General features: G+C 37.5%; 5 protein-coding genes and 1 pseudogene across 5 annotated transcripts; 2 read left to right on the forward strand and 4 right to left on the reverse strand.

The window, feature by feature from the left end:
- Window positions 1-137: 137 nt before the first annotated feature.
- On the reverse strand, window positions 138-4,746 carry POLD3 (DNA-directed DNA polymerase). Its single transcript, XM_023665792.2, has 8 exons — window positions 4,468-4,746; window positions 3,661-3,716; window positions 3,457-3,581; window positions 2,907-3,066; window positions 2,052-2,488; window positions 1,394-1,876; window positions 866-968; window positions 138-425 (listed from the first exon to the last, which is right to left on the reverse strand). Exons 1-8 carry the CDS (start codon window positions 4,534-4,536, stop codon window positions 290-292), a joined length of 1,569 nt encoding a protein of 522 aa, XP_023521560.2. The 5' UTR covers window positions 4,537-4,746; the 3' UTR covers window positions 138-289.
- A 1,138-nt stretch (window positions 4,747-5,884) lies between these two features.
- LOC111789236 (gamma-glutamyl hydrolase 2) lies at window positions 5,885-10,381 on the reverse strand. The gene is made up of 10 exons (XM_023669942.2): window positions 9,831-10,381; window positions 9,660-9,746; window positions 9,490-9,579; window positions 8,411-8,505; window positions 7,769-7,829; window positions 7,589-7,678; window positions 7,400-7,462; window positions 6,912-7,000; window positions 6,238-6,330; window positions 5,885-6,137 (listed from the first exon to the last, which is right to left on the reverse strand). Exons 1-10 carry the CDS (start codon window positions 10,218-10,220, stop codon window positions 6,104-6,106), a joined length of 1,092 nt encoding a protein of 363 aa, XP_023525710.2. The 5' UTR covers window positions 10,221-10,381; the 3' UTR covers window positions 5,885-6,103.
- Window positions 10,382-12,269: 1,888 nt separating this feature from the next.
- Window positions 12,270-13,173, reverse strand: LOC111787664 (putative protein phosphatase 2C 55 pseudogene; annotated as a pseudogene).
- An 866-nt stretch (window positions 13,174-14,039) lies between these two features.
- Window positions 14,040-18,306, forward strand: LOC111788970 (uncharacterized). The gene is made up of 8 exons (XM_023669574.2): window positions 14,040-14,549; window positions 14,891-15,025; window positions 15,277-15,468; window positions 15,596-15,657; window positions 15,772-15,929; window positions 16,786-16,934; window positions 17,023-17,166; window positions 18,060-18,306. The coding sequence occupies exons 1-8, from the start codon at window positions 14,202-14,204 to the stop codon at window positions 18,237-18,239; spliced, it is 1,368 nt and encodes a 455-aa protein (XP_023525342.2). The 5' UTR covers window positions 14,040-14,201; the 3' UTR covers window positions 18,240-18,306.
- A 391-nt stretch (window positions 18,307-18,697) lies between these two features.
- LOC111788969 (peptide-N4-(N-acetyl-beta-glucosaminyl)asparagine amidase A) lies at window positions 18,698-20,846 on the forward strand. Its single transcript, XM_023669573.2, has one exon. The coding sequence runs from the start codon at window positions 18,775-18,777 to the stop codon at window positions 20,599-20,601; it is 1,827 nt and encodes a 608-aa protein (XP_023525341.2). The 5' UTR covers window positions 18,698-18,774; the 3' UTR covers window positions 20,602-20,846.
- Window positions 20,847-22,265: 1,419 nt separating this feature from the next.
- Window positions 22,266-26,160, reverse strand: LOC111787754 (alpha-1,2-mannosyltransferase ALG9). The gene is made up of 10 exons (XM_023667799.2): window positions 25,817-26,160; window positions 25,111-25,198; window positions 24,857-25,016; window positions 24,524-24,741; window positions 23,885-24,180; window positions 23,412-23,526; window positions 23,198-23,336; window positions 22,900-23,096; window positions 22,704-22,793; window positions 22,266-22,633 (listed from the first exon to the last, which is right to left on the reverse strand). The coding sequence occupies exons 1-10, from the start codon at window positions 26,098-26,100 to the stop codon at window positions 22,502-22,504; spliced, it is 1,719 nt and encodes a 572-aa protein (XP_023523567.2). The 5' UTR covers window positions 26,101-26,160; the 3' UTR covers window positions 22,266-22,501.
- Window positions 26,161-26,394: the final 234 nt, after the last annotated feature.

Here is a 26,394-nt window from a genome sequence, read left to right on the forward strand (position 1 = left end):
TCAATTTAATAGTTAAGTTCATGATCAATAACTAAATGTCAACAATTTTGTTCACTGAAGATGAAGTATAAAAATTATGCTGATTGAATCCAAATCACAGCACGATGTGTAGGTTTTGACTTACCAATGTACAGCACTTTTTCATAAAAATCAACACCTAGCTTTGCATTTATCAACTACCGTTCCATCCACACAAAAAGAGAATAAAATAAAATAAAAACAGAAAAAGGGTGTCAAAAGCTGGATACCATTAAGATTTCATTTACAAAGTTGCTCGACTGACATTTCCTCAAATCTTCTTGAAAAAAGAAAGAATATTTCCTTGTTTGGGACCAGTCGCATTTCCAGCTTTCTTGGCTCCTGCTTTCCCTGCTGGATTTGCACCACCATTGCCCAAGGCTGGTGACTTCTTGGCCGGAGGAGGCCTGGATTCCATACCCAAAAACTAAAATCTTATTGAATGACGAACAAAAATACTTTAAACTAAAGCATGGTACAATAGAACTCGTCTTTGTGTGTGTGTATGTGTGCGCGCAAGCAAACTAAGGGTCGTAATCATAAAATGGTTGGTGGAGGCAATAACCTTACAGCTTTGAAACTAGAAAGCCTAGGAAGTGTAAGGCTTTCAATTTATTATTTTGCAGATCAGTTCTGTTCTAAATAATAGCAACAACGTACTTCTTGCTTACTACTTAACGAGCACTCATATTTATACTTACAAAGGCTGTCTATATCAAACCCTCAAAGATAATGAATAAAACGGAACATGAATAGTTGATAGATAGAAGATTAGTGCAGCAGTCACAAAACATAACATGATGGATAATTTCATGAATGGAAGAAAAGGAGTTGATAACGAAGTAACCTGTTCGTAGTAGTCTCTGCTGCTTTATGATCAGATTTCTTTGTTGAAGAGATATCATCCTTCTTCTGTTCCTGCTCTTCACCCTCCCAAACCACCTCATTTACTAGTAAAATTAGAAAAGAAATTAGATTAAACCACAAGAAATTAGAAAAGATGAATTAATTTTACCACATTATCATGTATTAGCCAAATGAAAACCTCTTTTAAAATCACCATGTTCAGTTATAACCAACCTCTCAGCACATGCAAATAGTAGGAATAAAACAAAATAACTTAAATGCACCAAAAGACATTTCTTGCTAAAATTGTATTGCTCCTTCGAAAGCAATCTTTCAACATGTGAAAATGGAAACTATTTTCACTTCCAGAAACATAAATGTAAATAAACATGTAGCGGCAGTTAAGTATATCCATCAATTATAGGGTGAAGAAGGCAGGTTTGAAAATACCCTCGAAGAAATAAATTTCTTTAAACCAAGCCCCATAAAGAACGCAATCTAATGTGAAATAGGCTGTATGTAGGTATACCTTCTCTCCCACGCTCATCAATTCGTGTCCTCAATACTTTTCTCCTCTTGGGTGAAGCAGGAGCAGCGTCTGTTGGTTTCTCTCTATTATTAGAGACATTTTCATGGGCACAAACCTCGTTTTTTACTGCAAGGGAGGAATTCTGATGTTTTTCTTCTACTAAGGATTGCTTCGATACACACGTCTTTTCCTCCTCCATTTTCAGTTCACCGTTCTGTTGTTTGTCATTGTTCAAATGAGCTTTCTCTTCGTGCAATTCAGTTTTTTGCTTCAGATCTAAACATGATTGATCCTTCGGATTTTCAGGTGATGCTAAACTGACTGCATCTTCAAAATCTTCATCATCTGAGAAATCAATAACCACCCTCCTTTTTCTTCCACCTTCATTGGAGGCCCTCTTGATATTTACATTTTGATCGTCATCATCACTGTTGTCGCTCTGTAGTTCTTCATGTGCACAAATTTGTTCCTCTGCACTCGATACTGCAGCAGAAAGCAAGGGTTAGAAGGAAAAAAGTTGGTATTATGCCGAAATTACTTCCAATATTTTCTGTACAGTGCATTTAAAATTTCATTCGGAACTAACAAGTGTTTCATAATCAGTCCAATTAGAAGCATGCAAAAATTAGAATGAAATCAACCCGGAGGGATAACCAACCAGTAGGGTTTGCAGTGGCATGCTTCACATTTTCATGGTTGTCACTGAGCTTGGACTTGGTAGGGACACGTCCCCACAAGTTTGCTAATGAACTTTCAGTACTGGAAGAGGTTTTATCACTTTGAGGTTTCTTCTTATTAGCAGGTAAGGAAGCAACTTTTTCTTTAACTGCAATTGGCTTGGAGGTCTGATGAAATGACCCTGTACTGTTATTTTCACCTTTAACTTCTTTGACCACAGGGGGATTCTGTAGACCAACATTAGGACTAACTTTGTGCATTTCACTTTTTTGAGGTTGAGGAACGGTAGTATTTTGACATGATTCATTCTTTTTTGTTGATTCTGCACCCACTGCACTTCTTGGCTGAGGAGCCGCAACGCTTGCAGGTATCTCATCAATGCTGCGCTTGACATAGGAATTGGAAATTCCACAGAACCTAAAGAATTAGAACGAATAAAGGCAAATGAGTTGTCAAGGCTATTAAAACTAGAGAAATAAAGAGCCAAGCAGGAATCTTACAATTCACCTAATATAATTGAATAGCACCACAACTACAGAGAAAGATAAATCCCATTATTGTTACGTCTAGAGGAAGTGCATGATATGTAATACCGAGATCAATATTGTGGACATTATCAGGGGGCTTGTGTGGATGCAATGCAGTACCTTTTTCACTCCATTCATTCTCTTTCAACCAAAAGATGTATTTCTAGCCTCAGTAAATAAGGATTAAGTGGGACAGACGTGCAAGTTCAAACCCATGCCCACTACCAAGAAACGCTTAATAGAAAAACAGAAGACAAAATGACAATAACCCATCTAAGTGAAATTTAACTGAGCTAAATACAGGAAACCTGTTATCTCGCAAACAATTGTCAACAGTGAAGGGCTGCTTGAAGAGCTCTTCTGCCTGAACGAATTCAGCATTCCACAGTGCGGCTGGATCCTTTGGAATGGAAGCTTGAACACTATAAACTTGAATCGAGCAGGTGCCATCAAAATCTTGCTTTGCTTCTGTTCAAAAGTAAAGAATAAACTCAAGTCGTTGAGTCCCTGGAATAGACACTCAACTTCGAATAACATAAGATGGGGGCAGAGTTCTGAAGCAGGGTTCATCATTAGAAACACTTGCAACAAACTATTAAATACTGCAAGACTTCAATATAGTTTATAGCTTTATCAAGATACAATATTTTTTTTTTTATGTTGTGGATGTGGGGATTTAAACCTCTTTGTCCTTTTTGTCAAGAGTATAATGTTCTGATCAGTAAAGTTATGCTCAGGTTGGCAGTACATTATTTTTAATACAAGCAAATGTAATATCTAATATTTTCCAAATCTTCTTTCTATAAAAAGAGAATCATCGAGATGTGTGGAAAAGCATGCACCAAATTAGAAGCTAACCAGGAAGTTTTGAATCAGAAACAAGCCTAATATGGTAGCTTGGGGGGTCATTTTTCAACCATCCGGACAAGGCATAGACCACTTGTAATCCACTTTCATGCTTTTCAACAAATTCCTGAAGCAACCTACATAACAACTCAGCATTAGAAACATTGAACGAGGACCAACTAATCGCGTGCAATTTTTATATGCCAACTTTCTAACCTCTTTGCAGTATCCGAAGATATCAAATAACTGCGACTTAGCCACTTGTAGGAAACCTGAGTAAAAATGCTGAACGAAATTAGCAGGTGTTGGCGAGCTAGAAACTAAATTTACTCCAATTCCTAGATTATAATAAAGAAAAATAAAGAAAAAAATGTACATCAAAACTATAAAAAAAAATGCCCAGTGATCTTATGGAACTGATGCAGAACTCCTCAGTCAAAAATGGCAAAGTCAGCCCTTGGAAGCAAAACCTGAATGACTAATTGAAAGCACAAAAAACCCCCAAAATTTCTTCCTTTTCCCTAGTACAATTTTCACCATCCAAAAACATAAAATACAGAAAATTCATAGAAGAAATTTAAAAGCTCTTTGGTGATGAGCCTCTCCCTATATATAAACAACGTAGGGCAACACCTAAAAAATGAGAAGACATGTTACATTTGTCTTGGAAATGTTACTTTCCGTGATAGAGACGAATTTTTCATAGAAACATAAATCACAACCTCTCAATATAGCGTTTGCATCAAAACTATAAAACAACTCAGCAACAAAATTAGCTTACAAATGACTGCAAGGCCACTGGCCGAGGAAAGAGTTAAATCGCCGTTAATCCAGGCCAAAAGCTTCATTATCGGCATAAACATGATGAACAAAATAAATTCAATCGAAATTAACAAAAATAGAGTAGTAGTAGACTGGCTCCATGAACCAAAGAAAAGAAACTGAAATGAAATACGATTAAGAAGACTGGTAAACGGCGAAAATAGAATCTAAAGGAAGGGGAAGCGAGCGAGGGGTAGTTACCACTTGAAGCTTATCGGCGACGAGGGATTCGATGTCCTGGAGAATGCCTAGGGTTTCGATATCAGCCATTTGCGTTGAAGTACTATCACCTCCTCCGACGGAGAATGCGATGGGAAGACGACGGAGAATGAGAAGGGGAAGTAGGGGCGCGAGATAGAGAGAATGAGAGAGATCAAAGATTTTCCCTCCTCGACTACTCACTCTTTCCCGCCATTTCCAAACACGGAATTTTGTATGCCTTTCTTTTACGCCGTAACTCTCTACTTTTCCTCTCCCTTTTAAGTTTCCCTAAATGCTCAAATATATATATATATATATATATATATATATATATGAGAGAGAATTTTGCCCTATATTTTTAATTTTAAATTTTGCATTATTACCTAATTTTTGCTCTCATGAAATCTCAGATCGATTGAAAAATGAAACGAAATATTTCTTATAAAAGTGTGAAAATCTCTTTCTAATAGACGCGTTTTAAAATCATGAGACGACGAATTATGTAACGAGCCAATGCGGACAATATCTGCTTGTAATGGGTTGGGCTGTTGCAAATTGTATCAAAGCTAGACACCGAGCCGTGTGTTAAATGATGATATCACTTGAAACAACGTGACAATAATTGAAAAACATATTATGTTGTGTAGACCTGTCATCCACTATTCTAATTGTTTTTTTTTTTAATTCATTCAGTCTAATTTTTTTTTTTTTTTAAATTCAAACGAATGATTTGATTTGGTTATTTGGGTTAGATTTGATTTGATTATTTGGATTAGATTTGATTTGGTTATTTGGATTAGATTTGATTTGGTTATTTGAATTAGATTTAGTCAGGAATATTTTGTGTGTCACATTGTATTTATTGAGTGACATATTGGTGAGAGATATTGGTGAGAGTCTATATAGCGTGATAGTGAGGTATTCACTTGTAACGTTTTGTTTTTATTAGTGATGATGTGTTGCTACCCGTAGATGTAGGAAAACTTTTTCTCCGAAACGTTTTGGTTTATTAGTGATTGGTTGCTACCCATGGATGTAGGATGTGTTGCTACCCGTAGATGTAGGGGAACTTTTTCTCTCCGAACCATGTAAATATCTTGGTGTCTCTTTGTGTAATTCCATTAATTGGTATTGTGAGTACATTTGTTCCGCTTTCGACGTACAACAGTTTTGAAACATTTAAAAACATTAAGGGTAATCTTGTAATTTTAAGTGTACGACAAAGTTTAAAATTATTTTTTTTATAATTTGATCTTTTTAACTTTTCAAAAAATGTTAAATTATGAGTGTAAAAACCTTTCTCTAACAAACGCGTTTTAAAACTGTGAGGCTTGACAACGATGTGTAACATCGTACCAGTAATCTATCAAATCATCACTCTACATGAACAATTCATAAATAGAGATACAAAAATATATACATATACAAAGATACAAAAATTTAGATTAAGTGAATGATATTCAACAAGCACATGAGTACCATTCATGGTGGTTACATATCTACGATTTGATATTCTATCGTGTTTTCTAACAACTAAAGATAGTAGGATCATATGATTGTCTCATAAGATTAGTCGTACAAACTGATTCTGACATTCGAGATTTTTAATACACTACATCAAGTAGCTGGATGTTTACTATGTGAAGATGTAAACTTCATCGAATCCCTTCCTACATTTGCACATCAAGATGAAAAAAGGAACTCTGTTACAAAAGGATCAACAAAACCAACAAGAACAAGAGCAAGATCTAGAGAGTAACTTGGACTTACCCAGCTTTGCCACCAAAAGTTGGGCTATAGTTGTAGATGATACTTTCAAGAACCTTCTGTGCAGGTGGTCTGTTCGATGATTTTCTGGCTTCCCTGTACACACAAATATTGAAGTTTAAATTTCCTTACAAACTTTGCCATATGAATCATAAGAACCCACCAAAAAGTTTTACTATTCAAACTGATTGCTAATGGCTATTGGATATGTGAGATCTCACATCCGTTGGAGGAAAACGAAACATTCTTTATAAGGGTGTAGAAATCTCTTTCTAATAGACGCGTTTTGAAATCGTGAGGTTGACGGCGATACGTAACGAGCTAAAGCGAAGAATATCTGTTAGCGGTGAGCTTGGGCTGTTACAAATAGTATCAGAGCTAGACTTGGGCAATGTGCTAACAAGGACTCTGGGCCCTAAGGGGGTGTGGATTGTGAGATCCTACATCGGTTGGAAAGGGGAACGAAGCATTCCTTATAAGGGATGTAAAATCCTCCCTCTAGTAGACGCGTTTTAAAATCGTGAGGCTGACATCGATACGTAACGGGTGAAAACGGTCAATATCCGCTAGCGGTTACAAGATCCTTAGGCCAACTTTAAGGTACACTCTCTCCTCACAGATTTAGTGATAGGCCTCCTGTTAAAAAGGTGTATAGAAAGAAGTTGTCATGTTCTAACCTGACCAAGTGGTTGGCAACATGCTGCGTCACTTCAATTGCATACTCCGTGTGCGGAATCATGGAGTAGCCCCACTCAAAGGTGTTTTTCTGCAAGCAAACGTAGAATCTTAGGCGCTCGATTGATATATACATCAACAAAGATCATGACCAACGTTATGAGATGGTCTTTTATGTAGGATATTGCTGTCTAAAACGAAAAGAACAGAGCATCCAACAAGTTTGGAATTATCAGTTAAGCAGAAAGTGAGAAATAATTTGATTTAGTTTTTAGTGACTTATTTTGTTTAGGGGGAGAGGATGTCATGCATGTGACCACAGCATGCTCGACCATATGTTTAACCATGTCTAGCCCACCTTGCCACACACCCTGTGAGATCCCACATCGGATGGAGCAAGGAACGAAACATTCCTTATAAAGGGGTGTAGAAACCTCTCCCTAATAGATACGTAATGGGCTAAAACAGACAATATTAGACAATTAATTACCTCAGGATGCCACTGAAATGCAGTCACGGGATAATCCCGAGCTTGAACCGTGGAAACATAGACCTGTAATCGACATAAGCATTACTGAAGGTGCAACAGGTACAGGTAGAGGTAGAGGAGCATTGAATAAGTGCAGTTATATGAAGTCTGATACTGTTTTGTAAAGAGTTGAGAGAAATTTGACAGTACCTTATTGTCTATATCATTACTAGTTGTCAATATCTGAAAAAAACTGGATAGTTCTTTATTTTGTTCAAACCTCCCTGGTGAGATACCAAACTGTATGGAAAAGAAGACAATCTATATTAGTACGAATTAAGTTATCGAAAGAATGTCGATCAATCATCGATCGCACCCACAAGAACTTACACGATGGTTTTGCATTACAATACAATCTGTACTCAACTTCTCGAGTAAATAAGGCGGAAATCTACAGGTGAAAAGAACATCGATAGCAAGTTAAAGGATATAAACATAAAACAGCCTCATAAAAGATAGGATATGAACATAAAACAGCCTCACGAGCACGAATAACATTGTGGGATCTTCACCTCCTCCCCTTGAACAAAGATCAGTTCTTATCAGGGATGGTTTGACTTGATAGGGCACACTTTGTTTCACTTTGAGGATTTTCTCCAGCTAGGTTCAGACACGACGACTCTGATACCAATTGTTAAGGACAATATAACCTTTACCTATCTCAGCGATGTTATGATATTAACGACTTTGGTCATAAGCCCTTATGGCTTTGCTTTTCGTTCCAACCAAAAGACCAAACAACAATGGAGAGTATTGTCCTCAATTATATACCCATGTGTGATCACTCCCGTTCCTAGCCTATGCAGATACACAAAACTTGAAGAAACTAATACATTTCCTGAGCTGAACAGTTCAAATGCTATCCATATGGCAAAGGCCTTCAACTCTACATTTGGGGAAGGAATGTATCTTTAAGTATCAATTTGAGTTAATCAAAATCCCTTTGGAACAACCATGAAGACTGGTACATACCTTTGGAAGACCGTTCCTTGAATATTCACATTGTCCACAAATTCCAGAGTTGATGCCATATATGATGAGTTAAATGGTTCGAGAATGTTCCTATCCTGTAAATAAAGACGAATATGATTCATATGCGGAAATTATTTGACCCTGATGATTCATATGTGTAAATAAAGACGAATTGGCTTTTGTAACAGCCCAAGCCCACCACTAGCAGATATTGTCCGCTTTTCCTTCTGGGATTCTCCTAAAGGTTTTAAAACGTGTCTGCTAGAAAGAGATTGCCACACCCTTATAAAGAATGATTCGTTCTCCTCCCAACCAATGTCGAATCTCACAATCCACCCCCTTTGAGGCACAGCGTCCTCGTTGGCACTCGTTCCCTCCTCCAATCAATGTCGGGGCCCAGTGGGAGAGGTTTCCTCACCCTTATAAAGAACGTTTCCTTCTCCTCCCCAACTGATGTGGGATCTCACAATCCACTCCCCTTCGAGGCCCAGCATCCTCGCTGGCACTCGTTCCCTTCTTCAATTGATGTCGGGGCCCAGGGGGAGAGGTTTCCACACTTTTATAAAGAATGTTTGTTCTCCTCCCCCAACCGATGTGGGATCTCACAATCCACCCCCTTCAAGGCACAGCGTCCTCTCTGGCACTCGTTCCCTTCTCCAATTGATGTCGGGGCCCAGGGGGAGAGGTTTCCACACTCTTATAAAGAATGTTTTGTTCTCCTCCCCAACCGATGTGGGATCTCACAATCCACCCCCTTCGAGGCCCAGCATCCTCGCTGGCACTCGCTCCCTTCTCCAATTGATATTGGGGACCAACGTCCTTGCTGGCACACCGCCTATTGTCTGGCTCTAGTACCATTTGTAACAGTCTAAACCCACCGCTAGCAGATATTGCCCTCTTTGGGCTTCCCCTCAAGGTTTTAAAACGTATCTACTGGGGAGAGGTTTCTACATCCTTATAAAGAATGTTTCGTTCTCCTCTTCAAGTGAGATCTCACACCTTAATTCTCCAGAAAAAAACCAAGGGAATTCAAAAAAAGGATTGCAGAATCATTTCGTCAATGATAGGGAATGGATAACCTTGCTGATGATCATGCTTAAGATTTCAAAACCCAAGCAAACGGCATACAAAGGGAAACGTTCCCCAGCATCATTCCTCTCCAAAATTTTCTGCAGAAACACCACAATCAATCACATTATGGAAAAACGCTTTGAGTAAACAGTCTAATTATAGCAGAAGACAAGATAACCTTAAAAATCTTCTCAACAACGGAATAGTATAAACCCTTTTTAGCCCAGCCGCCAGTGAAGAGCACTCCATTGACCAAATCGAGCTTCTGCAACATTTTTGTAAGAACTTAGCTCGATCATCCCTAATTGAGCTTCGCGAGGTTTCAAAATTCACAAACCCTAATCATTACCTCGAAAATAACCTCAAGCGGCTCGGTATAGATAATCGGAATAACTCTCGCTCCGGCCGATTCGACGAACTTGACATACGAGGCAGCGATATAAGAAGCATTCGTCGCATTGCTTAATCTACCAGACGCACCATCGCCGGGATGGCTAAGAATTCCGATCACCGGATGGTAATTCAACTTCAGATCCATTTTCGTACACGAGGAAGACGAATCGAGACCAAATTGAGACGGCATAATAATGTTCGGGAACGAAATAGCTGCGTCGACGAGGCTAAATTTGAGGGATAAGACGATCGAGAAGGAGATCCATAGGTATTTGAAGATGAAAATCGGAGACGGAGAAAAAGTGCAATGGGATTGGCGGCCGGCGTCAACCACTTCTTTTAGCATTGTGGGAACAGTAGCAGGTAGAATAATTTCTGTGGAGAACTGAGAGGAAACGACTTCACAATGATTCGATGAAGACGAAGACCACCATTGATGTCCCGTCTGGTCAGACGACCAGCAAAAATATCTCCTCTAACAGGAGTCAAAATTATGAGAAATAACCAGTAGCTTTCTTTTACTCGTTAAATGTCGATATCAATCGACATGTCGTAGTGACAACATAGTTTGGACGACACGTCGATTGTAATATCTCAAAAATATCCATCAATTATTATATATATATAAAAGTTGTGGCTATCCAAACTTGTCCTGTCGTTCGAATTTTGATTTAAAGTTTTGTATCAATCAAAATATTCTCTTGTACTAATTATTTTAACACGTGTTTGTCGTGTTTGTACGTCGGGTTGGTAAGGACAGCTAAATAGTAGAGATTTTAATTATTTTAACACGTGTTTGTCGTGTTTGTACGTCGGGTTGGTAAGGACAGCTAAATAGTAGAGATTTTGAATTTATCTTCAACAATAACTTTAAAGTTGACTTTGATTTCTTACGATTGAATTTTTTTCAGAAGTCGTTTATGAGAACGTCAGTCTACTCGTTGTAGATAAGAGGAATAACCCTAGCACTGATAGACTCGACAAACTTCACTTATGACGTCGGAATATACGATACAAAAGAGTCTGCATATACTAGAGGCTCTGTTGCAGACATGGAAAAGGATTTCGATCACTGGATCATAGTATATTGAATTGACTTTGGTGCAGTTTTAAATTATCGCTCTCGTTCTTGATTTCAGATAGCAAGAGAAAGGCTGAATTTGGAAAGAGGACGAAATTAGGAATATAGATGATTAAATGAAGACATAAATGGGAATATCATAGGTTAAAATAATGTGTGATAAATATTTGAGTATGGATATGATTAATTTGTTAAAAATAAATAAATTATATTATATTTTAAGTAGAAGGGCTTGAGGCCCAATAATGAAGGCCCACTGCACGGAAGTTTGGACTTTGAACCAAGAGTTTGTGACCCGACCCGATTAGACAATCCGATTTCAACTTCTAATTTTTTTTATTTGATTATTGATCTTTTATTTTTTATTTTTATAAAAAAAAAAAATAATATCTTGATTATCGAGTTAGAATTGAGATCAAATGAGATTATTTACCTAAAAATATACGTGCATATAATTAATATTTTAATATATATTAAGTTAATTTAAACAAATCATTTCTGGTTAAATATGTGTTATTAGATATATCAATTTTAGCAAAGATTTGTTCGGGAGGAGGATTCTAAATAAAGAAAGGAGAGGGAATGGAGAATATTTTGTCGCGCTTTGATGATAAATGGGGTTGAGGATGAGATTATATTATCAGTTTATGTGACTACATAAATGCGGTTAAGATTAGATAATATTACTGTCTCACTTCCTTAATTGTAATATTTAAACTAAAGACTATGATGTATATTCTTTATACTTGAAAAGTACATCATAATATTAAATTTTTAATTTTTATAAATTATATTAAACATCCCGAACACATAATTAAAACTGCCTGGTAAGGGTTGAAAGAGTTTGATAAAAAGAGTTTGGGAATGAATATCCAGCTGACTGGGTGGACAGTTGACTGGAAGAGAACTTAGATTTGCCCTGCCATCAGGTGGTTAGTGCTTATTTTATGTGAAATACTACACAGCAAGTGGCTCTTCTAGGCGGGCTGCTTCAGGTGGTCTAGTGCTTATCTTATGTGAAATACTACACCGCAAGTGGCTCTTCTAGGCGGGCTGCTGTTTGACAAAACTATAGATGGTGTTTGAGTTCAGTTCGTAAATGGTAGTGTAATAGAGGTGAAGGATAATTCATGTTTCATTTGAGAATCAATAGAAATGAATGAAAAAATAGGGAGAGGAGTCCCATCAGGTTCAGGTTCCGGTGAAGTGGCTTTATCGGTTCCCGATTGAATGAATTTTCATAATAATTTATTATGAGTTTTTATAATAAAGATTATATACAAAAAAAAAAAAAAAAAAAAAAAATTATCCCCAGTTAACTCAGCAAATTTACTATTTCTAATTTCATAAAAGAAAAAAAAATCTTCAAGACGCGGTAACTTTTGCAACAATGACGGTAATATCATCGATCTTCCCTCCACGGTGGATCCGGCCGGCCTCCCGGGCCTCCTCCGCAAACGGACCGTCATTTACCGTATCGGAGGAGTTACACAACGCCAACTCCGCCAACAGTCCGGCCAAATCCTCTGCCGTATCTACCGCCACCTCCGCCACCAGAATATCCTCAATCTCCTTCGCGAACACATTGTCAAAAAGCCCGTCCGTTCCGATTACGATTACATCTCCAGCCGCGATCTGAATCTTCCCACTCCACGCCGCCGCCGGCTTATCGTACTTCTCACCAACCCCCATCTGACAGGGACGGTTAAACCCCCGCCGCTGCACCGGCGACCGGTAAGAAAACATCCCGCCTCTGAAAATCATGAACCCACTGTCGCCGACATTCGCCGCCCGTAAAAACCCACCATCGAAGGAGACAATACACGCCGTCGACGACCCAGCGGCAGTGGTCCGGGAGTGGGCCTCCGTCAATACACGTTTTGGTTTCACCACAGCGCCAGCATCTCCGGAAACGGCAACTACACAGTTCCCAATGAGTTCTCTGGCGTACACGCCGGCGTCGATGCCCTTGGAAGCCCAACCACCAACGCCGTCCGCCACGCCGGCAACCAATTTATCGGAAAATACGAAGTGGGCGTCTTCTCCGAGGGGTTTTGAAGGGTTGTGTTTGGGAATGTAGAAGGAGCCAATCTCTACTTTGAGAATCGGCGCCGCCGTCGCCGTCGCCGTCGCCGTTAATGACCTTGAATAAGGAAATTTATGGGTTCTGGAAATTCTGTTGACTAATTTTCTTTTGATTATCATCGTGGAATTGTGATTTGGGAAATAATGAAGATTGATTATATATATATAATTAAGAAGTTTATGGATTCCCATTAGGAAATTTTTAGTTTAAGTGGACATAGAATTAAATGACACACTCCTTTTTCGATTTTAATTTAAATTATTTTTTCCCTCTCAAAAATTAAATTAAATGTTTAAATCTTAATTTTACAACAAAAAAAAAAAAAAAAAAAGAAAAATCTTAATTTTGATAATTTTTTTAAAATTAAACCGAAATTTTGAATTGATTGGGTTGTTGATCTGAAAATTGAGTTGTTGGTTTTTATTTTTTTTTATTTTTTTTAATTTTTAAATTATTTAAAAATTTATATTATATTAATATCTAAAAATCTCATAAAATTTAAATATTAAACATTCATAATGAAAATTAAGTAGGGCATCGTTGTATTGTAACTTTATTTTAATCAACCCACCAACCCAAGTCGGAAAATAAATGTAACCCAAGCTAAGTTTTATGGTTTGAGTTGCGTAGTCGAGTGGTTGTATTGTAACTCTATTTTTGGGTTGGTTGGGTTCGTTGAGTTAACTCGGAAAAAAAAAAAAAAAATCAACCCACCAACCCGAAAAGAAATATAACCCAACCTAAGTTTTATGGTTTGGGTTGGGTAGTCGAGATTGGATTACATAATCTGAGGTTAAAATTTTTAATTTTGAACTTTAAAATACAGTTAAAAAAAAAAAGAAAAAAAAAATATTTTGATGCAATTTCGAAGGTTAAAAAAGTAAAAACACGTGAAAAAACTTATTGGAAAAATGATAATAATAATTACAATTATCTATTAATTTAAATTACAAATTAAATGTTTTAAAAGTGATAATTTAAAACTATTAAACATTCTCCCGTCGTTTGGAGTTAAGATTTGGGAATGACACGCGTGTTTCGCAGGCACGCTTCTTTGTGCAAAACTTTGTCGATTCGATCTTCTTTCGACTCAAATCTCTATGCCTCTGTTTCAATTTCATCTGCATTAAAGCATAGGATTCAAGGTCCATTTTCCGGCAATGGCGCGACGAACCTACACTACGGAATTGGGCTGCATAGCTTGTGAGGAGCTTGACGATTTTGGCGCTGGAAATGAAGGCTGGCTCGTTGACAACCCCAATCTTCTATGTGCTCTTGATTCGCACTCTCTGGCGCTGGCCAATCGATCCGTCATCCTTGTTCTTGGTTGGGTCGGTTCCGATGGGTATCAGGTGAAGATCAAGCCTTCTGATTTGTCTCCGATCGAAGCGGAGTACATCTCCGCTTTAGAATGGTTGGTGTTAGATGAAATTAAGGTGATTTTGGCCGGGACTTCTTGTGGTTATTTGCTGATTTACTCCTTAAGTGGGGAGTTGATTCTTAAGCAGGTACCTAGCCTATCTTGTCGCTTTTGATTGTCTTTTATACGTTTTTAGGTAATCATTTTGATATGGGGAATTGAAGATGTTTTAGCTCACAACTGTTTTAGTAGTCAGAAGATGTAAAATTATGGAAGTACTTGTGGGTTTAATATGATCTTTCACCTGGAAAGATGCTGGTGGAATGGTAGAGTCACTTATCTATTTATACACTTGATTGGTAGTTCATAAATTCAGATGATATAATGACTGTTATTATTCATTTTGGATTAATTGGTAGTATGATCGTGAAGATGACTCCAATTTTTCTTAATGGTGATGGAATTTGTTTCCAATTTGTGTATTTTTAGATGATCCATACTGCAAGAATTCTAAAAATTAGGGTTCGTGGTTTGAAGAGAGACTTATCCTATGGATCTTCGTACGAGGAGGTTTCGATTGTTATGCCAGGCGTAATTGCCCGCATTGAAGGGTCTGATATTCAGGTTCTTACTGCCATTCTTTACTACGAGTTTGTTTTTGAAAACTACTGTAGGTTTAGATTATTGTGCTGTTCTTTTCGGCATTGATCATGTTGTTGAGAAATTGTTCATAATTCGTTTTTTTTCCTCTTGAGAATTCATTTGAAAATTGATGTTATACTTCTATGCTTCAACTTTAAGAAATATTGCCTTCTTCCTTTATGGATCTTGATTGTTTTGGATTAATATAACATGCCCTACATGCTTGGTCACAGAATGCACTGCGAAAATGGTTTCAAGAATCAAATGCACGGATTTGGGATCCGAAATCAAGCAGTCGAGATATGGAGGATTCTGGAAATTCTTTTGAAACATTAGCCTATCAAGTGTGGAATGTCAGCAAATATAGTGCGTGTGCAGATGCAGCGATCATCGGTGTTATGCCTCCTCCATTGATGGAACTCCAGGTAAAAAGGTCGTTTATTTATTTCAATCGAAAAACTTGTTGGTTGTTCCTAGGAGCAGTGCAAATGTCATGAAAGCTCTCTGAAATTATTCTGGTATTTGAATTCAGCTGCTTTTATTGTTGGGCAGTCGAGTGAACGTTATTTTTGTGCAGTCACTGTCGGAGAGGATGCTGTTATTTCAGCATTCAGGTTAGGTTGTCTGGTCTTTTGCTGAAATTAAGTTTTAAATAAAAATATTATACTTGAAGCTTGTCATTTATTCTAACATTTTGTTTACTTTGTATGGTGGCATCATGTGTAAAGACTTTCTGAAGACAAGAGCAGGTCTTTAGTTGGAGCCATTTTATCAAAAGTTGTACCTGTAACATTTTCAACAATAGCTTCCTTTTCGAAAATGATTTGGCAAAGTGATCCAAAAACATCCAAAAAGCCCGATGCGAAGGGTCAAGCTTTTGCTCGAGGTGCGAATAGTTTCTCGTAATACTTAATCAATTACCATGTTTTCCTAGGACTAAGTTTTGGGTTTCTCGTAATACTTAATCAATTACCATGTTTTCCTAGGACTAAGTTTTGGTTCTTTTTGCTGGATATCCTATCTAATACTTTGCCAAGCAATCTCGACATGCAAAGATACTAAGCTCTGGATTGGTCATTGTGAACATATGAACTTTTAAGTATCTAGGAACTCGTTTACTAAGCTCATTATACATTATTGTCTTTGTGAGATCCCATATCGGTTGGGGAGGAGAACGAAACATTCTTTATAAGGGTGTGGAAACCTCTCTCTAGCATACGCGTTTTAAAAACCTTGAGGGGAAATCTGAAAGGGAAAGCCAAAAGAGGACAATATTGGCTAGCGATGGGCTTGGACTGTTACAAATGGTATTAGAGCCCGACACTGGGCGGTATGCCAGTAAGGATGCTGGGCCATGAAGGGGGGTGGATTGTGAGATCCCACATCGATTGGAGAGAGGCTTGAGTGCTAGCGTCCGCCCTGAAGGGGGTGGATTGTGAGATCCCATATCGATTTGGGAGGAGAACGAAACATTCTTTATAAGGATGTGGAAACCTCGCCCTAGCATACACGTTTTAAAAACCTTGAGGAAAGCCCGAAAGGGAAAGCCCAAAGAAGACAATATCTGCTAGCGGTGGGCTTGAGCTATCACAAACAACTATGTATAAAGATGCAATTCATCTATTATCGACATCATGCCACTGGTTGTTTACGTGTTGCTTAGTCTTCTAACAACTATGTATCAGTTATTGTACAATTTTGACAACATTTTTAGGAACTTGTTGGCATCATGATTGCTGCAGCCTCTCTTTTGACGTGCTTGAAGGACCATCCAAGGAAGGGTGAGAAACTGACTTTGTCACCAAGCGGTACATTGGCAGTGATTACAGATTCACTGGGCCGTATATTGCTCCTAGACACACAGGCACTTGTGGTGGTGCGACTATGGAAGGTTATCTTTTAAAACTGAATGATTTTATGTCAACTCTTTTCCGACATTTGCTCTCTCGCCCCTAAAAACTCGTGAAAATATAATTCAGGGATATCGCGATGCTAACTGTCTGTTCATGGAGATGCTAGTCAATAGAGATACTGCATCATCAAGTTCCATAGATTATGAACCAGAAAAAAATGACTACTGTTTGTGTTTGGCTATTCATGCACCAAAAATGGGGATAGTTGAGGTACTCTTTACCACTCATGAATGAAGCTTACTCTACATTTGCTCCACTTTTTTTTTTTTTTTTCTTTTCCTTTTGATCTTTTAAACGTCCTTGACTGTCAACTTTGGCTTGGTCTTCCCAGCCAACTTTGGCTTGGTCTTCCCAGCGGCAAGAACCCATAATTTGACAAGAATAGTTGTAATAGTTCAAGCCCACCGCTAGCAGATATACGCTTTGGTCCGTTACGTATCGTCGTCAGCCTCACAGTTTTAAAACGCGTCTATTAAGGAGAGGAATGCTTCATTCTCCTCTTCAACTAATGTGAGATCTCACAAATGGTATCAAAACTAGACGCCGGACGGTGTGTCAGTGAGAACGCTGGACCCCCAAGGGGGGTGGATTGTGAGATCCCACATCGATTGGGGAGGGGAACGAAACATTCCTTATAAGGGTGTGGAAAACCTTTCCCAAGTAGATGCGTTTAAAAACCTTGAGGGGAAGCTAAAAGAGGACAATATCTGCTAGCGGTGGGCTTTAGCTATTACAAAAGTAATATGATTTGCACCATTAAAAGATAAATCGTAGCGTGATATCTTTTTAGATAATATTAGATAGAAATGAGTAATGACACATTTAAGGAGCCTACCAGACTCAAACATGGTGGCCACCTGCGTAGGATTTAATGTCTTACGAGTTAGTTTGACAACCAAATATTGTAGGAGAAGGTGTTTGTCCCCATGAAAATAGTCGAGAAGTGGGCAAGTTGACCTTACTTCTTTAGGTTAAATAGTCGATCTCTTTGTTTGCCTTACAAACTTATCCCCTTGCTTGTTAGATGTTTGTGGAGATTTTGGTTGCATAGAAGCATGGGCTTCTCCCAAGTTACTGAAAATGAATTGTATGATGTTTGACAGATATGGCAGATGAGAACAGGGCGTCGCCTCCGAACGATTCGATGTGCAAAAGGTAGCAAACTACTGCAACCTTCCTCCAGATTTGGATCATCAATGGCTTCCCCTTACGTTCCGTTGGAAGTTTTCTTGTTAAACGGAGATTCAGGTCAAATTTCTATTCTAAACCGAACCCTTTCATGAGCTTTGAAACAGAGTGACTGTCTCCCTTCTTGATAATGAGATTACTATCATCATCATTTGGTTTGCATACTTAATTTCGATTCGGATATAGTTTAGGCAACATTTTTTTAGTAAAGAATTGTGAGATCCCACATCAATTAGAGATGAGAACGAAATATTCCTTATAGAGGCGTGAAAACCTCTCTCTAACGGACATTTTAAAAATCGTGAGACTGATAGCGATATGTAACGAGCTAAAGCAGACAATATATGCTAACAATGACCTTGAGCTGTTACAAGAATACAAGCAAGAACGTTAAACAACGATAGTATTGAAATTTCTTAGGTATAAACCAACTATACGAGCAATGACTCTTGGAGAACAGAATCTTGTGAATATTCATTGGTATGGGACGGGAAAGCCTTTTTTTTTTTTCTCTTTTCTGTTTCATATATATATCTATATATATATATAATATTTCTAAAAAGCTCAAAGTTAGGCAAAAGGTTGTCTTCTCAATTCAAATAAAAATCTATCCACTCGCTTCCACCATTAATGGCTTCTTCTCTTTCATCCCCTCTCCTCCTCATTTCCCTCCTCTTCATCCTCCTCCCCTTCCTCTCCGATGCCGATCTTCACAGAGCCAGGCTCCGCCGGCCAGATCTCTTCTCTGAGTCCGAGCTTGCAGCAACCGGCGACCACACTACTCCACCGACACTCTTCTTTGAAGTGACCAAACCCATTGAAACTCCCGAGGCCCAACCATGCTCACTCCTCCTTCTCCAACACGATTTCGGATACACTTATGGAAAATCGCCCGTGCTGGCGGATTACAGCCCTCCTTCTCATTGCTCGTTTAGTAAATTTTCGAAGATTGTTCTCGAATGGAAAGCGACTTGTAGAGGAAGGCAATTTGATCGCATCTTCGGCGTTTGGCTCGGCGGCGTTGAGATTCTTCGGAGCTGTACGGCGGAGCCGAAGGCTACAGGAATTGTTTGGACGGTGAAGAAGGACATTACGAGGTATTATTCGTTACTCTCGAAGAATCAAACTCTGGCTGTTTATTTGGGTAATCTTATCGATAAGACGTATACAGGAATATACCATGTGAAAATTCATATCCACTTTTATCCTGAAGAGAAACGATTCCAATATTCTGAAAAATTAGCTGCTGGTTATGATTCTAGAGCCGATTTAATCTTACCAATTTCCCGGAGTTTGCCATTGAATGATGGTCTGTGGTTTGAAGTACAGAATTCAACTGATATTCAGGTGAAGGAATTTGAAATTCCCCAAAATTCTTACAGGGCTGTGTTGGAAGTTTATTTATCTTTTCATGAGAATGATGAATTCTGGTATTCAAATCTTCCAAATGATTATATTCTTGCAAACAATCTTACTCAAACACCTGGAAATGGTCCTTTTAGGGAGGTTTTAGTCAATCTTGATGATGAAATTGTTGGAGCAATTTGGCCTTTCACTGTGATCTATACTGGAGGTGTGAATCCCCTTCTTTGGAGGCCAATTACTGGAATTGGATCCTTCAACCTACCCTCTTATGACATAGAACTGACCCCATTTCTAGGCCATTTGTTAGATGGAAAGCCTCACCACTTTGGATTTAGTGTCACTCATGCCTTGAATGTGTGGTACATCAATGCAAACCTGCATCTCTGGCTGGATGATAAATCCACAAAAACTGAAGGAAAGCTCTTGAATCACATCATCTCGCCGCTATCGAATTCCGAGGATTTGAACTTCACAGGTCCTGATGGAACATTCTTGACAAAGGCAAGCAGATCAGTATCATCAAGTGGATGGGTGAAATCCTCTCATGGGATCATCACAACTCAATCAAACCAAGATTTTAGTTATAGTAATTCAATGGTGATGGGAAATGATGGGAATAGCCAGATTGTGAACCAGGAGCTTCAATTCAACAGTAGTGTATATGCCAAGGAGGAATCTGATCATGTTTATTCATTCAAATCTCTCAAAACTTTTCCTCTTTACATGTACTCAAACACCATTGATGAAGGAAATGGGTCTTTCCAATCCATAGCCAACTTGACATTGGGATTCAATGAGAAGAAGGTAGATGGACTTGGATCGTTCATCAGCTCTCTGAAGAATGTTCAAAATGGGCAGGGGATGATGGTTGTGAAGGGCCACTTGGTGACGAGAGGGCTAGGGAGTACACAGCAAGATTACAGATATCATGATGATAAACTGTGTTATTCCAGGAACATTAGCAGCTCCAACTACACCATTTTTTATGATGATGTAAACAGTTTGTGTGACAAAAAACCAGAATCCCATGAAAGCTTAAGGTTTAGGAAATGGCCATTTCTTTCCAGAAGGGTTTTTCTTGCTTGTCAATAGTGGACGAGTTTAGAATGATCTACCTGTGTTTTAAGCTCAGTTCTTCAGAGGTTCCTGCATGCAAATCATCCAAATAAAAGTTCTCTCTCTCTCTCAATTCTCCAACTCCATCAAGATTGAAAGTTTTCAATTTTATTTTTTTTAATCTCTCAACTTTAGATTAAAATCATTGTTACTATTATGAGATAACCTTAAAATCATTTGCATAGTTAATTTTTATATCTGAACTGTCATGTCAAGTTACATATTATCATGTATGGTTTCTGTCGTGTCAAAAATGTTGTTTTTACAGCAAAATTCAGCGTTCAACGATAAAAATAAATAGAAAAAAATAAAAATTACACTCAAAGATGGGAGAAGGAGATAAGGAAGACCTTTAGAGAGAATGTGGTTAGAAATTCATAATAAAGTTTCAACACAACGACCAATTTGATTATCTTCATGTCTAAGAATACCAGATTATCACCGATTTAATTATCTTCATGCCTAAGAATACTAGATTATCTACCCGATTTTCTAACATAAAAGATTTTGAATCGCAAACTACCAGATTATCCTACCGTTTCTTTTTTAGGGTCAATATCAACAATGGAGTTCATCCAATGATAAACCTAATCCGAATTATAGAGCTATGACACAATTAAATCCGAACGAACAAACTGTTGAATTGAATCGTACCTGTCTTTACTGGGGTTATTACTCATTTTTGTACTTGCTGTTTTATTTTTCAATTATTTCTTCAATTAAATAAAAGAAAATACTAAATAATAGTACGAATTATCTTATCCCATTCGAAAGGATATCATCTCATAATTATCTATGACTGTTTCTATCACGACCACTAGATGAAATGGGGAGGAAAATGGGACAAATGGCCGAGACTACTTTGCATGGTTATATTTGAGAATTCTAATTTTTAATGTTTAGTATAATTTTAAAGATTATTAAAATGCTTATTTTATTTTGACTATTCTTACTAATATTAATTATTGGATAAATCTATTAAGTTTGTTGTAATATGGTTATTATTTAATTTCATCCTCTTCCATTCCAAATATCTATTTGTAATTTATTTAATACACCGACATTAATGATGTAAAAACCGCAACCCATTATATTAAAATGTTCTTTTTTATTTTTATTTATTCGTATTTTTAATACTTGAAAAAATATTACAACTTAATTTAAAAAAAAAAAAAAAGGCAGATGTCAAAACACAATTTTGATACAACTACTTTTAAAAGAAAAAATAAATAAATATTTCAAAACAAAAATGTATACTTATTTGATATAATAAGATAATTTCATTTAATTTAAATTAAAATGATATTCTTGTAATAGAAAAAGAAGAAATATCAGTTACGCTTGTTTTTGCAAATATAGCAAAAAAATCATAGATGAAAACATTAACACTGTATCAATTTAGTTCATATCAATATCGGTATCGCCAAATCACAGATAAAAGTAAAAAAAAGAAAAAAATCGTTAACTATCAATCTAAGATATGAATTTAACTCTGGGTGAAAAAACTATCTCAACTTTAACGAGGAGAAACAGAAAGTAAAAAAGACAATTGATCCGGCCTAATAATCAAAAACCTTTCCAAATTAAGCTAACTTGATCGCAACTCAACTAGACTGACTAAACTAGTTCAATAATAAACATCTACTTCAAAATTCCTACCATATATTGCTGATTTTTTTTGTTTTATATATATATATATTAAAAAAAAAAAACCCAAAGAATTAATTGCTGAGCGACTGGTTTTCTGTATTTAGGGGACGAGGAAAGGATGAAGAACATGATGGAACATTCTCAGCAAACTCTCTTATAACTTATGAGCTAATGTCCTATTCAAAGTAAGAGACTGAGCAAGGACAGGCTCCTAAGATATTGTGAATTATTTTGGTATTCTCCTAAGCAGCTTATACATTCCAAAAGCATTCTTACTCTGCCACAGGTATGGAATGAAGAATGATCGATAAAATGGCGGCGAGAACTCCCTATCTAGGTACTGCCAAGCTGCAACAGTCTGCAAGTTCAAATGTCTCAGTAAAATCCTACATTAGAAAGTACCAGGGAGAGGGAAAACGGATGTTTACCTCCCACTTTGACGTGTCGCTTCCACGAGAAGCATACGGTCTATCGAGTTGAAGCTCGACAAGGAAAGTGCACGCATCGAGATTTTGGAGCTATAAAGTTCATTACATGATTTATCACCACAGAAACAAAAGAGCATCAATAAAAGAACATGCATTAAATTAAGAGTAAAAAGCTTTCAGGAAGTGAGGATAGTACATATTGCTCATCTGATGCCTTGTTCTTGTTGTTGAAGTAGGGTGGAGAGGCTGCTGTCCCTCCCAAGGTAGAATTAAACGGGAAAGGAAGAAGACCTCGGAACCCGTCATCAATCCATCGTACTTCGTTCACGTAATCAGGAATGAAAAATGATGATGGAAAACGATGCCACTCGCTCCCAACACAAATAGTGGAACCTGGAAGAAGTCATACTTTAGCAACTATTAGGAGAAACTACAACAAAGATTACCATACAGTCAAGCTCAAGAATCCCGAAAGAAAAACTAATGTATCCTACCTGTTCCTATATCCTCATGGTGAGCCAAAACCTTGTAAACCTCCAGAGGAGCAGAGTAACCATGAATCAGTGAAAATGTACGAGCATGGGATCCGCAAAGGATAAGGCCAAGAGCAAGGGGTCTAAGAACTTTTGCTATCTGCAAAGCAAATTAACTAGCTAAATAGAGGAACCATAATCTTAATAAATTCAGGCGGGGATGGTAGATTCTCACCACAACAAGTAGAGAATTATCATATGGATTGTATCTATCTCTGAAAAAATCTGGAAAACACTCAATGACGGCTGAAGCAGCAACACAAATAAGAGGATATATTGGATAAAGGAATCTGCAGAGCGTGTTTCAACAAAGAATGTTCACTAGAAATGCTAGATAAAGCCTTCAAATTCTAAAGATTCTAGAGAAATTAAACAATCAAATTCAAAACAGGGGAGTACTATTTATAACAGAGCAGGATAGCACCATTTATCTTCTCATCCCCAACATAAAATCAAAAAGGGCAAATCTTTACAGAACTTCAATAACCCAGACGTTCCTAGCAGAAAAGGTTTTATTCAATAGAATCATCTTTTGGATTTCTAAACACCATACGTCGTAACTTAATAAGGGACACGAAATAAAATAATCTTCTTTTAAAGAACATTATATAACGGAAGATATACAATATAGTTGTAGAAGTATCAAACCTTTCCTCCTTGTGTGGCTGCAGTGACATGAATCCCAGCCAAATATAAATAGGTGAGATGACCACGAGCAAATCTGGCACATACTTCTTCCTTGAAATTGGTAAAATTCCAAGAAAAAGTAATGCAAGAACGAAGCTAACATTAAAGTTGTTAAACCCATTTCTAAGATAGAAAAGTGGTCCTTCTGTTCCATACAAGTGACTTTCACCACCTCCTAAGACGTTATATATCAGCAAATTTAGCACAGATGATGTCCACCTCTTATAATAGTGGTAGTCAACAAGCAGTGAGAAGGCCTACACGCCAAACCAGAAAAGCTTTTAGAACCCAGTTTACTACACAATTTATATGAACTAAGGAGCAGAGAAAAAAAAAAAGAAGTTTTCTAAATCTGGTCTACATTGTATTTACTGGTTGGAGTGCAATAGAATGGTGCCTGAAACATTCAGAATCTTAGGGAGAAGATGAAGCTGTACGCTTATCTTTGGATCAAGAAGTTTGATTTATTCAATCCTTCTATGTTTTCTTATTGGAATCAAAATTCCATTGCGTGAATACCTCATCCTCTTGCTCTTAATAAAAGTTCCCATTCAACAAAAGATCAAAAGCAACACTATAAAGCTAAGTGAGAAGACATACAAGGAGAGCTATAGATGTCAGTGCCCCTGCAAGAAACGCCTCTTTGAATTTTCTGCGTAAAGAATAAAGCGTTATCGGAAGGAAAACCAAGATTGAAAATGGCCAGCCAAGAATTACACCAGCAGCAGCAACAGCAACCGCTGGAGCAGGTTTCTCCAGTAGAAATAACCCAGATGACAAAGATACTGCATACATGGAGAACGAACTAGGCAAGAAACCTGGAAAATGAGGCAACAACAATATATATTGAAGCAATTCCAAATGGTGTTTCATGTAGAAGTTACAGAATAAATGACATATATATGAGACACGTGAAATAAAAGGGCCACTCACTAGTGCTGGCAAAGAAACAACCGCTGGTTAAGCATAACATTGCAAGCGTGTAAGTGGCAAGGCGTTTCCCAAACCTCCTCGAAAGTGCCACTACAAGAACAGTTTCTGTAACGACAGATAGAAGACCAAGGAAAATTCTTACAGCAAAGAATACTCTCACCTGCAATTTAAAGAGAGATTAGAACCAAGACATATCTGGATCTACATGTGCAGGCTATTGAGAACATAACAACTGAAAAGGAGTGACCCTTTACTTTATCTTCAGAAAACAGCCACGCAGCTGGTCGGCCCACTAATTCATGAAGAACAATGTACAAATATGATCGAAGTGCAAACTGGGAACTGCAAGAGAGTGCAATTTCAATGAATATATGAATTAAACAAGATCTCGCTGAAATAGCAGCTCTATCAAAGTCAGACCGATCTTCAAATGAAAAACAAGAATGATATTATGATGAAAAAAATATATGCATTAATTGATGAATGATGCACTCGATCATTTTGGAATTCATATAGATTAAAGAAATATATATATACAGAATCCACAAAAGGCGAATGATCTAATTCAGATATTCATTCAGGATTTTACATTCCAAGGCCATTAGTACCTCACTTACTCCATCAAATCATGTCGTTTCTGCCTTATTCCTCGATTAACATATCATTGCTTACTGAAATTCATTACTCTGATTCTACCAAAAGAAAAGGATACTGCTATCTGGCATGTAATCCAGCTCAAGCAATTGGTGGAACATTTTCACAGTCTGAAAACTAGGAGAACGATTCGGGTAAAAAAGAAACCAATGCACCAAGAAATGAATATTTATAAACACCAGAATAGGAGGATGCAAGTACAATAACCAGCATTCAAAGGCCAATGAAATTCCGAAATATTCCTAAAAAACGGAAGAGTTACAGTTGATAGGAGCATGATTGAGGGAGAATAGGGAGGTGTAGAACCTGTATTCCCAAGTTTGGAAGCCAGATTTGAAGAGAAGGTAATGAAGAGGCTCCCAGTAATTGAAAACCTCGTCGCAGTCGTGAATGATGTTGGAGGTGGCACTCATGTACCTGAGAAGCCCCAGTGCAAAGAAAGGGAAGAACCAACCAATGCCTTTGTTTTCGTCGTCGCTGGTGGTCGATCGGCCCGGCTTACCGGATTTAGAGTAGGAAGAAGAAGAAGCCGCCGTGAACTGCGGAAGGTCGGAGGTCTGAGGGCGCCTCTGCCTCATCTCTGGAGCCATTTTCTTCTTCTCCGTCGGGTCTGAAAGCAAATCGGAGAGACTGCTTATTTATTATGGTCTTCAAAACTTCAGTGCTAATTGCCATTTAAATTAATAAAAATATTTTTGTATTTGGTCTTTAAAATATCTTTAAACTAAAATAAAAAATTAAAAAATGGTAAATATCTTTAATTTTTTTTTTTTTTTAAAGAAGTTAAAATGAAAAACTTTAATACTTTATTTAAAAAATATCTAAATTAAAAGTTTTATGAGTGTAATTCTTTTTAAAAAAATTTAAAAAATACCTTTATTATT

This window comes from Cucurbita pepo, chromosome 2, assembly GCF_057944985.1.
Source record: "Cucurbita pepo subsp. pepo isolate OVF chromosome 2, ASM5794498v1, whole genome shotgun sequence".
Taxonomy (NCBI): Eukaryota; Viridiplantae; Streptophyta; class Magnoliopsida; order Cucurbitales; family Cucurbitaceae; genus Cucurbita; species Cucurbita pepo.